Here is a 12,163-nt window from a genome sequence, read left to right as displayed (position 1 = left end):
TTTTTGGTGGGTTTTAATCAAACTGCTGTTGCTGTTTTAAACTAAACCACACATTAAACAATTCACTTAATCTACTCAGTATTGTATTTAAAGTCAATCTATTTATTTAATTATATATCTTATGTATTGTGACACGGTGGGGCAGTGGGTAGTGCTGTCACCTTACAGCAGGAAGGTCACTGGTTTGAGTCCCGGCTGGGTCAGTTGGTGTTTCTGTGTGGAGTTTGCATGTTCTCCCCGTGTTGGTGTGGGTTTCCTCCAGGTGCTCCGGTTTCCCCCACAATCCAAACACATGCGCTATAGGGGAATTGATCAACTAAACTGGCCGTAGTGTATGAGTGTGTGTGTATGGATGTTTCCTAGTGTTGGGTTGCAGCTGGAAGGGCATGCGCTGTGTAAAACTACACACATTTTATACTGTGAAAACAAATATTCAGCTTCATCAGTAGTCAGAACTATTCAGCTTCGTGAAACAGTTGTATTATTACCTCCTCAGCTCCTCAAAATAACGAATGAATGTGTTAATAATGAATGAATGACAGTGCAGTGGGGCGATTTTGTAACACTTGCCAAGTGACAACAGTCCCACTCACCCTGCTGGTAGAAACAGGTATTGCTGAACAGCTTGGATAACAAAATAAATGTTTTACAACCTATTTTTAAGTGCAACTTATTCCAAAAGATCAGGGCTTTTGACAACACATTTGATTGGATAAAATGAAAGATAATATTTCAATATTCTAAACCACCCCATATTAAAATCAGAGTCAGATATGGGCTTCATTTAAACTAAAACCACATCGTACACTGGGGAAAAACTGAACACAGCCAGTGAACAGAGCATTACAGTAATCCAATCTAGAGGTCATATAAGCATGAACTATCTTTCCTCTGTCTGAGAATCTGGCCAATCGCATCAGCATCATCTCAGAAAGAGCGCCTGATCTCCCAGCTACACTACTGCCTGGAGCGAATACTGCAGGAACAAGGAGAGACCCTCAATCTGCACTGCTGGAGCTCCCGCAGAAAAGTGAAAATCTTTATATGCATGAGGCATAAAGATCTAAAAGCAGACAAGTGTCAACAAGAGAACAGCTTTGCTGAACTGCCAGAAGAGATTGGGACCCTTATTGCTCTAATTAGATAACCTGAACACATCCGAGGCTGATCAAAGGCCGTCAGTGATGTTCACCATCATGCTAACAAGATCCAATTCGCTGATCCATCAACAAACACTGAACAACACACACGTTACTGTAATGAACATTAGTTAACCCTTGTGTGCCGTTCAGATTGACTCCTCTTTGGTCATGTTGGTGCTGTTTTTGACTTCCATTATGATCACATTTATTGATTGTAAAGTCATGACAGCAGATAATCATGCATTACTGACTGCTGCTGGTTTCCCTGTTGAGCAGAGGCACAGTGTGTCACTTATACTGTTGATCATCAGTGTGCACCCTTTAGATCAGCCTGAGTTTCTGACTTTTATATGGAGATCAGTGGAGTAAAACAGCAGATTATAGTGTGTGTGTGTGTGTGTGTGTGTGTGTGTGCAGAAATACACGTACTGTGTTCGAGTTTCACAGACAGATCAAGGTGTGTAAAGATCTCTCTCTCTCTCTCTCTCTCTCTCAGATATATATATATAAGCCAGAAACCAATCTTTTTTGCACTGATGATCGACAGTAAAATGAGATTGTAGAATCGCTAAACACCAGATTTAATTAGCAACATTGGCATTGGAATCGCTAAATGTACATCTATACCCCACCCTTACCACTACACACGGCCCTGCATCAGCCGTATTTATTTAATCCTGTTTAGATTGTGCACAGAAATAAATGAACTCTCCATAATACTCTGCATGCATGTCTTTTACAGTTTAGTACACATAACTAAACAAGTCTAGAGTGATGACAACAACACTTTAGTTAAAATCCCCCTATTGACACGCTTTCCTATGTGTTAATAACACGACCTGAAGAAAGGTGACACTGCACACTTATCAACAACACTACAGGACATCAAGAGGCTCAATCACTAGAAATACTCCAATATGCCGATACAGCTGTGTCCTTGCGACATCTACTGGACAAGATGGTAATAAAGGATGACCTGCTCAACTGCTCACAAGCCCTGCAATTCCTCCTCTGTCCACTGGAGGACAGATCTCCGTCAGATTTCCACAGCTATGATGAACATCCTCTTCTGTAAGCTGTTTGGACAGAAGTGTGTGTAGTGTCGTGTCTCCACAGACATATTGGGCTGATAGAAACACAAGAAGTCTCTTTTTTTTAAAAACTGACGTTACAATAAGACCCAAATCCCAGTGATTCTGAGGCTCACTGCATTGTAACGTAGGAGTGCAGTTTCCCTGCCCACTGTATTGTCTCAATAGCATGTCTCATTAATAACACAGGTCCACACAGAACATTTATTCACAAATAAACTGAGATTAAAACATTTGTTTAACTCTCTGTGACTCTGTGATGTGTTTACAGTGTTTTTAAAGCTGAGCATGTTTGTAATAGACAGTAAAATCACTGTAATTCTTATCCGCTATGATCACCTCGTCCACATGGTGTCAGTAAATGTCTCTAATCATTCAGCGGAGGGATATGGAGCCGCTCTAAACCTGCCGGAACTACTTTATCGGTGCCTTTATCTGACAATAACCAAACACCTGAGAGTGTCCAATAATATTAACAGATATAATGTTAACAGAGGCAAATACACTATTATTAAAGGTGGAATGAACACACAGGTGATTAAACACATTAAGCCTGGTTTATTCTTCAGTGTTGAGTGATCAGCGTGACCCGCAGTGCCTGCCTTGTGTGTACTCCTCATGGTACTCCTGCATTTATTCTTCTGCAGTAACTCTCCTCAAACACTAGCTGGCGGTGTGTTTATGTTCCTCTGTGTCGAGTTTCTTTGCGGGTGGTTTGTTTTTCTGAACGCTATCTTAATGTACAGGTAGCTCAAACTCACTCATTCAGAGGAGGGAACAGGACGTGCAGCAGCAACTTTAATAATGAGGTGAACACAGAACAAGCTCCTTCATAGGACTTCACACTTGTAAACACTCGCTTCATCAGGCTCATGGCTCTCAGCACCGCTACCAAGCTGACTAATCAGAGCTGTGAGGGGTACGCAGCTGCACCGCACCATATGCAGAAGTATAAATCAGCATTTAGAATAATTCAGATGCCTAGTTCACTAAATTAACCCTACTGTACAGCATTACCAGCAATATATCTCGTCATCATATACTGCATATACTGTGATATATATCCTGTGAATGTGACGATAACTCCACCAAACACTCCCAATGAGATGTTCTGAAGAGCTGCTTTCAAACGCTGTTTATTGTGAAAATATACACAAGTGGCAGAGTTACTGAGTGCTGTTATAAAGCACTGGTCTCAGATACTCTGGTCAATTACTGAGAGCAAAACTCCCAAATACTGCATTTGCTGAATTTTGGTTAAGAGAATATGAAAATCCAAACAGCCAATCAAAACGCAGAGTCATTATTATAGGAGTCGTTATCATGAGTCCTCATTATTATACCTCAGTCATGAGTGAAGCTGATCTTCATGGAGATTTAGCACGGTCAGACGGTTTCTGCACGACTCCTGCACATAAAGCAGATCAGTTCAGCTGTGTGTGTTCAGAATCTCTGCTCCGTCATTTGCTGGTCTTGCCCTCGGCCGGCGTCTCTCCGTTGTCGAGTGTCTTGAGGAGCCGGAACAGCCCCGCGGCCTCTCGGATGCGGCTGAACTCGATGCAGAACGCCTGAACCTCGATGAACAGATCCTGAACGTTGATGATCTTATTGCGGATCAGAGACTGCAGGAACACACAGACCAGACGCACCAGACGGTTCTGCAGGAGACACAAGCACAAGCATATTCACACACACACACACACTCAAATGCGTGCACACAGGCACATACATGCATATATATATATAAAAATACACACACATACACACACACACACTCAAATGCGTGCTCACAGCCACATACATGCATATATATGCATATATATATATATATATATATATATATATATATATATATATATATATATATATATATATATATATATATATATATATATATATATATAAAAATACACACACACACACACACACACACACACACACACACACACACATATATATATATATATATATATTAGTGCTGTCAATTGAATTAAAAAATTTAACTTATTAAATCGCACTTTTTTGCAATTAATCACGATTAAATCGCATTAAAAAGACAGACACTTGTAATATTGGCTATTCAAATGTAAAACTAATGTAAACACAAGACAAAGAAACTATTTCAATTCTAAATATGATAGTTTATCAGAATTTTTGTTTAACTTGTAACACAGATTTCTTCATGTAAACAACACACCTGCTATAAACCATCAAGATCCTCAAACTGTTGTGTTGACAGCCGTATTTATTACAGGAATAAAAACACAGGCATGTTAATGCCATTTAAATTTCAAAACAATCAATGCCAGTAAAGAAAGACTTGATTTTCAAGATGTATTCTAAGTGGACCGCAGAAAATGCCAAAATACAGGCGTTACAGATATGGAGACTGGAACATTATAATAATAAAGTGTTGAATACAAACAATTGCACTCATTGTAAAGTAGTATTGCTGAGAGTTGAGAACATTATTTATAAAGTCCTCCTTTACATTCAGCCAGTTGCTCCAGTCTGTTGACATTATCAGGGGCCGATGTGGACCTTTTCTTTTGTATGATGTGAGCTGAGAGTGAGAACAGTCTCTCACAAGCACAATCACTGAATCAGCTTATGAATTTTGGTGCCTAATTTTGGAGCCACTGGTGCTGCGACAAGGGCGTAAGAAGCATCAAGGGGTACATCAAAGGCACACACAGGTATACGTTGAGTCACACCAAAGACTAATTCTTACAGGGACTTTGGACACACCAGCTCTAAACATTTAATTCTAATCAACTTTGAGGGATACAGACACCATCGGCGATGTTTAGGTGTTTGTGCTTGTTGCTAGGAAACGCACGCACACACACACACACACACACAGTGAGCGACTCCCTTCAGATTCATCAGCACGTACCATCGCGTTCATCTAATTTGCTTAAGCTGAGCATTCTAAAGCATGGCTGTTTTGTACAAGCAGGGATTCTGACACAGCAACGTGAAGCAGACGCTTTACAAAAGTTGTGTTTAAGGGGGAAACACGTCAAACTTAATGTAATATTTGAGGGCGCATAGAAGCATCTTAAAGGCAGAGGAATGAGCTGTCTTTGACAGCTTGCGACATCATCTGGCACTTTCAGAGTACATTTACATGGACACCAATACTCCGATATGATTAAGATAATACTGATTAAGAGTCGACCATGTAAACAGCGATTTTTGAGTACCTTAAAGGACCACCGGGTCATGAAATGCGAAGGTTTTTCTTTCCATTCAGCATGCGGTATCAAATCCCATTAAAACAGAAGTGGAAAGATTAAACATGAAACTCTGGAGGAAACGCTGGAGAGCCTGGTGACGCGACATTAACTGTTTAATACTGAAACTTTCCTTCTAAAAGTCCTTGCTTGGTCTTATCCATAAGCATGTTGAACACACGTTGACCTCAACAGGCAATAAAAAAAACTGCAACTGCGTTATTTTTAATGCGTTAAATATTTCAGATTAATCGCATGTGTTAACGCACTAATTTGGTCAGCACTAATATATATATATGCACAATATAGACATTTCTTTATTTAAACTGAGCAGAACAGACTTGCTTTTATTCAAGTCAGTGTTTTCCTTTGCCAAACTTGTGCAGATCTAGTAATGAGTGGGATGTGTGTGTGGATGAAGCCTCTGATAAAGCTGTATCAGTGTATGTGTGGCAGAAGGTCACGCGTGTCTCCTCCAGGTCCATCATGGGTCCACAGGACACACGTGTGCGTTTACCTGCATGTATTTGTCCTTGATCTGCTCACAGGTGGAGATGCAGTTGGAGATGTAGAGGTGGATGAACTCGGGAGGAAGATCCACTGCTGTTGTTAATCTACACACACACACACACACACACACACACACACACACACACACACACACACACACACACACACACACTTTAACTCAGGGAATATGCAGACATCAGAGAGTGAAATTCAATACCTTTAAGACTCTTTCCATACATTAAGAGCTGATCGCCACTTCAGGTATCAACCAGTACCACTGGCCACATTTGACCCAGCAGTGTATTTACTGAACACTGATTGTAAGAAACTAATCAATAAAACCTTACTGATATACTGAATATGAATAATCCAGCAGGTGACGCCTACAGAACACCAGGAGTAAAGGTTTTGCCTTGGTTACTGCAGTAAACAGAGCAGCACGTGGTCAAATCTAGCAGGAGAGTACACAGCAGCCCAGTGTTCACATATTCAACTCAGGACAACTATAATACAACTATACAGCTAGTGGAGGCCATCCCATGTTGACCAGCACAGAGAAGTACTCCGTGATCCGGCTGGAGGACTTCAGCTTACACACACAAACACACACACACACACACCTGTTGACCACCTCCATGGAGTGCAGGGACATGTCCATGTTGACCAGCACAGAGAAGTACTCCGTGATCTGGCTGGAGGACATCAGCTTCAGCAGCATCTCGATGGCCACCAGAGGGTTGTTCTCCACCAGGTCCGGCAGTTTGGCAGGGGTCAGGCCGATGTGGTACACCAGCTTCAGGTCCTTCTCCAGCTCTCCCAGCAGCTAAGAACACACACACACACACACACACACTCAGGTGGAGTGGACAGGTGTGTGTAGTGTAGAGGTGTGTCTGTAGTGGTGTGTACCTGTGTCTGCTGCGCTGCTGACAGTGGACTCTTGAAGGCTTTGGCCATGATGCGTTTGATCTCCACACCGGTGCCATTGCGCACACACATAGAGCGGTCCCACTGCACGCGGTGCTCCGGCTCACAGGGGTTCAGCCAGCACAGCTCGTCCTCACACACCAGCAGCGGCGGAGGTGGACGGATGAACTCGGGCCGGAAGTGACCTGATGGAGGAACAGAGCATTAGCGGATGAAGAACACACACTCACCCTCATCATCATCATCCTCTTACTCTCCAGAGGAGGGCGCGGCCCCGTCACCAGCGACTCTGTGATCTGATTGGCCACTGAGCTGTCAAAGCCGGAGTTGGAGGAGTCTGGGTCCGGGTCGCTGAGCAGGCTGGGAAAACTGGCTTTACTCTGAGTGGGCAACTCTGACTGACGCTCTGTGGAGGACAGAAGAAGAAGAGAGATTACTGGAGGATCAGGAGCACTGGACAGTCCTGCTGTACAGCACAGATATACTGAACACCTCCAACAGCTGCAATAACACCACTGCTGTTACTGTCTTTATTGTAAACAAGTGTGTGAATGTTGGTGTAGAGATTATATTAATTGAACATCAGTGTGGTGTAGCTCCTCCTCCTCAATACACCATCAGCTGCTGTAGCTCCTCCTCCTCAATACACCATCAGCTGCTGTAGCTCCTCCTCCTCAATACACCATCAGCTGCTGTAGCTCCTCCTCCTCAATCCACCATCAGCTGCTGTAGCTCCTCCTCCCCAATACACCATCAGCTGCTGTAGCTCCTCCTCCTCAATCCACCATCAGCTGCTGTAGCTCCTCCTCCCCAATACACCATCAGCTGCTGTAGCTCCTCCTCCTCAATCCAGCATCAGCTGCTGTAGCTCTTCCTCCTCAATACACAATCAGCTGCTGTAGCTCCTCCTCCTCAATCCACCATCAGCTGCTGTAGCTCCTCCTCCTCAGTCCAGCATAAGCTGCTGTAGCTCCTCCTCCTCAATACACCATCTGTTGGTGTGGGAATGACAGACAGGAGTCCTGCACAGCAGCCAAAGGGATTCTGAGCTGTTCCTCTTCAGAACAGTGTTCAGGTCACTACTGATGCTGCTGGAGGAAAACCTTTCCTGACTCGCTCCTCCAAAACACCCCAAAGTGCTCAATAATGTTTAGCACTGGGTACTGTGCAGGCCATGTGAGATGTTCAAACTCACTGTCATGTTTATCAAACCCCTCTGTCTCCAGTCCTGCTGTGTGTATCGCTGCATTATCATCCTGATACACACCACCGCCTTCAGGATACAGTGTTTGACCCATTGGGTCACATGATCCTCCAGAATGGTTGGGTAGTTCTTGACAGTTATGATCAATGTAGCACCAGCATTGGGGCTATGGAACATTATGATATAAAGCCCAAACCATCAGTGATTCCCCCATGCTTGACTCTGGGCATCAGCAGTCTGGGTGGGATGCTTCTTTGGGGCTTCTCCACACCGTAACTCTCCCGGACGTGGGGAAGACAGTGAAGGTGGACTCAGGGTTATCAGCCGGACGTCTCTTTCAGACAGCTTCCTCTGGCCTCCACAGCTCCTCCTGCTGGATGTGCTTCTTCTTCTTGGTGGTTTACTCTGGACACCGCGGCTCTTGATCATCACACACACTCTCAGATGCGCAGCAGCAATCTGTCCTCTCCTGAACTCTGCTATGTTCCCATAATGTTGTGTGCAGTGCAGTATTTGCAGCAGAACTGTGCTGCTACTCTACTGATGAACCCTTCACACTCTGCTCTGATGTGTGTGTGTGTGTGTGTGTGTGTGTGTGTGTGTGTGTGTGTGTGTGTGTGTGTGTGTGTGTGTGTGTACCGGCGAGTGCGAGCTGCAGGCCGCTGATGTCTATAGTCTGCGGTGTGGAAGTGATGTCCATGCAGGACACTTGTCTTGGGGTCTTCTTGAAGAGTTCTCGTGGGGGCGCCAGCATCAGCTGAGACAGGAAGAACTTCTCCGGCAATGTGATGGGTGGTAGGAAACCTGTAGGAACACAACACACACACACACACAAAGATTACTGATAGTGTTCACAAAAATAAACTAAATATACACACCCAACAAATATATAATGTCCAGTCATATATATATATGTTTTAGTGTGTGTGTGTGTGTGTGTGTGTGTGTGTCTTGTGGTTTTTGTGATGCAAGTCGCATTAGGATGAAAGTGAAACAGAAACAGATGAACAGGTAACGACAGCAGCACCTGAGAGTGTTTTCTCCTGCTCCTCCGCGGCGCTGGACGGGTTCAGCAGATGAGCGAACACCGCAGCGAAGGGGTTAGCGGCGAGCGGCTCTGTGCGGTACATCTCCCACAGCAGATAGAGCGCCGTCAGCCTCTGTGGAGCGCTGGGAAGCAGATCCGGCTGCTGCAGCAGCATCACCAGCACCGAGCCCACGCCGAAGTGCTCCGCCTTCCCGAAACAATGGTGGAACGCGGAGGAGAGCTGCTCGAAACTACTGCTGCACGCATCCTCCGACATGATGCCCAGCAGATTAGACAGATCCTTAGGGGCCAGAGTCATGATGCTGCGTCACTCTAACCCTACACACACACACACACACACACACGCACACGCACACGCACACGCACACGCACACGCACACGCACACACACACACACACACACACAATAATTAATTATTTAGATAGGCGGAGTCTGAATCATCCATAAACTATAATAATCAATCTACAAGTTTCAATAAATACACTACAGCAAAGATAAAGGTGAACTGAACAGTGCTTTCTGGTTTTCTGTGAGGTATAACAATACTCAGATTAGGGATGGGACCATAACCGTTTTCAAGGTATAGCGTGGTTTGGAAGAGTCAAGGTTTTAAACCCGCCAAAATGTTCTGTAACACCGTTCCTAAGGTAAGTGTAAGAGTTTTTATTCACATTTTTTAGGACAGCAGTATCTCCAGCAGAATATCCAATAGATATCCTAAAGATGCTGTTTTAAATGGTAAAGAAATCAGTGATTTTGAAACTAATGAAGACAGCAGAAGACTCATTTTCATTATTCAGCCTGACCATGTTTACTGCTGCAAAATATCAGAAATCTTTCAAAAAAAGATCATATATTGTGTTCAAAGGGGAAAAGTTTTAGATTTTTACCCAGATATTTTACCATGATATCTATATTCAAGGTTATCATACCGTCAGAATCTTATACCAGCCCATGCCTAGCTCAGATACAGTAAACTGTATACTGAAATGTAAAATAACACTGCATTGTATAAATAATTGAATAAAACAATCTACTCAAGATACAAACGGTACAATTGATTAAGTCTGAATGCTTTAAATGCTCCAGTAATGCTCTCACAGTAAAACACCTTAAAGACAGATGTAAATGATAAACGTCCACTATATTAATCCTGCAGTGACACTATAATCCTGACTCTGCAGATGCGCACATTATAATATCTATGCTGAAATTATATATTGTGCAGTCCTACACCTAAACACACACACACACACACACGCACGCACGCACGCACGCACGCACGCACGCACGCACGCACACACACACACTCTTTCCAGACTGAGGTAGTTTTTTATTTGCACATTTGTTCAGTTTCGAACAGTAGGAACTTGTGACGTGCTACTTTAAATGTCTGGTCTGAAATCGCATGTAAGATAACTTCGAAACAACATCAGCATTATTTAATTGAGTGTCAACAATGTTGTACTTTGACAGAAATTTCTGAAATTACATTAAGAAGGAGAACGTGCAAATAGAAACAACTTTACCTCAACACTTTCCAGGGTCTTCAATTGTTTTTTCAGAACCACAAACTATCAAGGTATTAAAGGACCTGTGAGAACTCTGTTTATAGCAGTTTAACTAATATCACTCAACATCCCCAATAATGCATTCAATTAATATTTGTATGATAATAGTTTTATGATTAAAGCTTCATCCTCAGAAGATCTGAGATCCTTCAGGGGTCACGGGACATTGAGGAAGGGTCACTTGTCGGTCTAAAAATCAAATTAATTATATTAAACAATTACAATGACCATATTTTATCCATAACCTACTGAAGAACAAAATAGTAGTTAATAGTAACACTGTTACCATGTTAATAAACATGCTATTAAAAACAACATGCAAATAAAACGCCATCAGCCTATTAATTGATTTTTGCAACCCCTGGGGTGATTAGGTTATATTAAAGACACGGCAATAGTGTCAGATGCAGCACATTGATTTTATGGCACCAGGTTAAACTTTCTGACACCTTTACGGCACTCATGCACATTAAAAATAAACCCAGGCCACAACTGAACATGGAGGATGGTCTGCCAGTGGCGTTCTCCAAAATTAAACAACGAATAGACTTGTTTAGCGTATTGGTATGTGGTTGTGTGCAAAGGATGATATATCTATAACCATCTCAGAGAATATTGGGGGTCGTGACTCACTGGCACTGTTATTTTGGGGGTCGCGGACTGAAAGGTTTGGGAACCCCTGTTTTACATCATTCCACCACTGAGGAACAGAGACAGCGAAGGTTCTGGAATGACAGTCATAAGTTTAATACTCTGAAAACAGATAACAAAGTAAAACAAAGAGGCGTTCATCTTCAAATATTACTGAATTATTCTTAGCTTTAACATTTGCGAGCAAAAACATGAAGCATGAGCTTAATTACACTCTTTAAATAACTGTAATGGTAGATAATGAAGTCTAAACCCACAGACAGGCAGCTTGTAGTGTACATTTCAACAAAATATTCACTGGTATTGGACTTATTAGTCTAAATAAACACACAGTAAGTCAGATTTCCAGTGCTCTCCTAATCTTTAAACATCATGTTTGTCCCCTATACGCAGTCTATGTAGTGATCTCGCTATGTTTTGACACACAGTCAGTAATAATAACATTTACCTGAGCGGTGTTCATTACTTCCCGGCAGATCATGAATATTGAAGGAGGGCCGACGCGGCGACGCTCCAGCGCAAAGATAACGATGAGACGCGCGATAATACGCGTTAATATTTGAGTTATTCTGTGTTTTAACCTGAATGTTAAATTTCACTTCTACTCACAACCGTCGCGGGTGTCCGTGAACACTTCCTGTGCGGCGCGCAGCACCATGGGAGATGTAGTTGACTACAAACTACACTGAACGCCTAAAATCAAATGTAATGCATTCACGAATGTATTAAGTAGTAAAATGCAGGCATCAAAATAATATGCGTGTTGTTACGGTTGAGAACAGA

General features: G+C 42.9%; 1 protein-coding gene across 2 annotated transcripts; it reads right to left on the bottom strand.

Annotated features, from left to right (window-relative positions):
- Positions 1-3,353: 3,353 nt before the first annotated feature.
- Positions 3,354-12,151, bottom strand: cnot11 (CCR4-NOT transcription complex, subunit 11). Of its 2 annotated transcripts, XM_056466022.1 has the most exons (9): positions 11,829-12,151; positions 11,363-11,454; positions 9,138-9,476; positions 8,750-8,914; positions 7,160-7,312; positions 6,889-7,091; positions 6,600-6,802; positions 5,987-6,083; positions 3,354-3,891 (listed from the first exon to the last, which is right to left on the bottom strand). In XM_056466022.1, exons 3-9 carry the CDS (start codon positions 9,454-9,456, stop codon positions 3,694-3,696), a joined length of 1,338 nt encoding a protein of 445 aa, XP_056321997.1. In that variant the 5' UTR covers positions 9,457-9,476; positions 11,363-11,454; positions 11,829-12,151; the 3' UTR covers positions 3,354-3,693. The 2 variants fall into 2 exon arrangements, with proteins under 2 accessions (XP_056321997.1, XP_056321998.1); XM_056466023.1 differs by lacking the exon at positions 11,363-11,454.
- Between the last annotated feature and the right edge of the window lie 12 nt (positions 12,152-12,163).

Source organism: Danio aesculapii, chromosome 9 (genome assembly GCF_903798145.1).
Source record: "Danio aesculapii chromosome 9, fDanAes4.1, whole genome shotgun sequence".
NCBI lineage: Eukaryota > Metazoa > Chordata > Actinopteri > Cypriniformes > Danionidae > Danio > Danio aesculapii.
The sequence above is the reverse complement of the archived record's forward strand: the minus strand, read 5'-3'. Positions and strand labels throughout refer to the sequence as shown.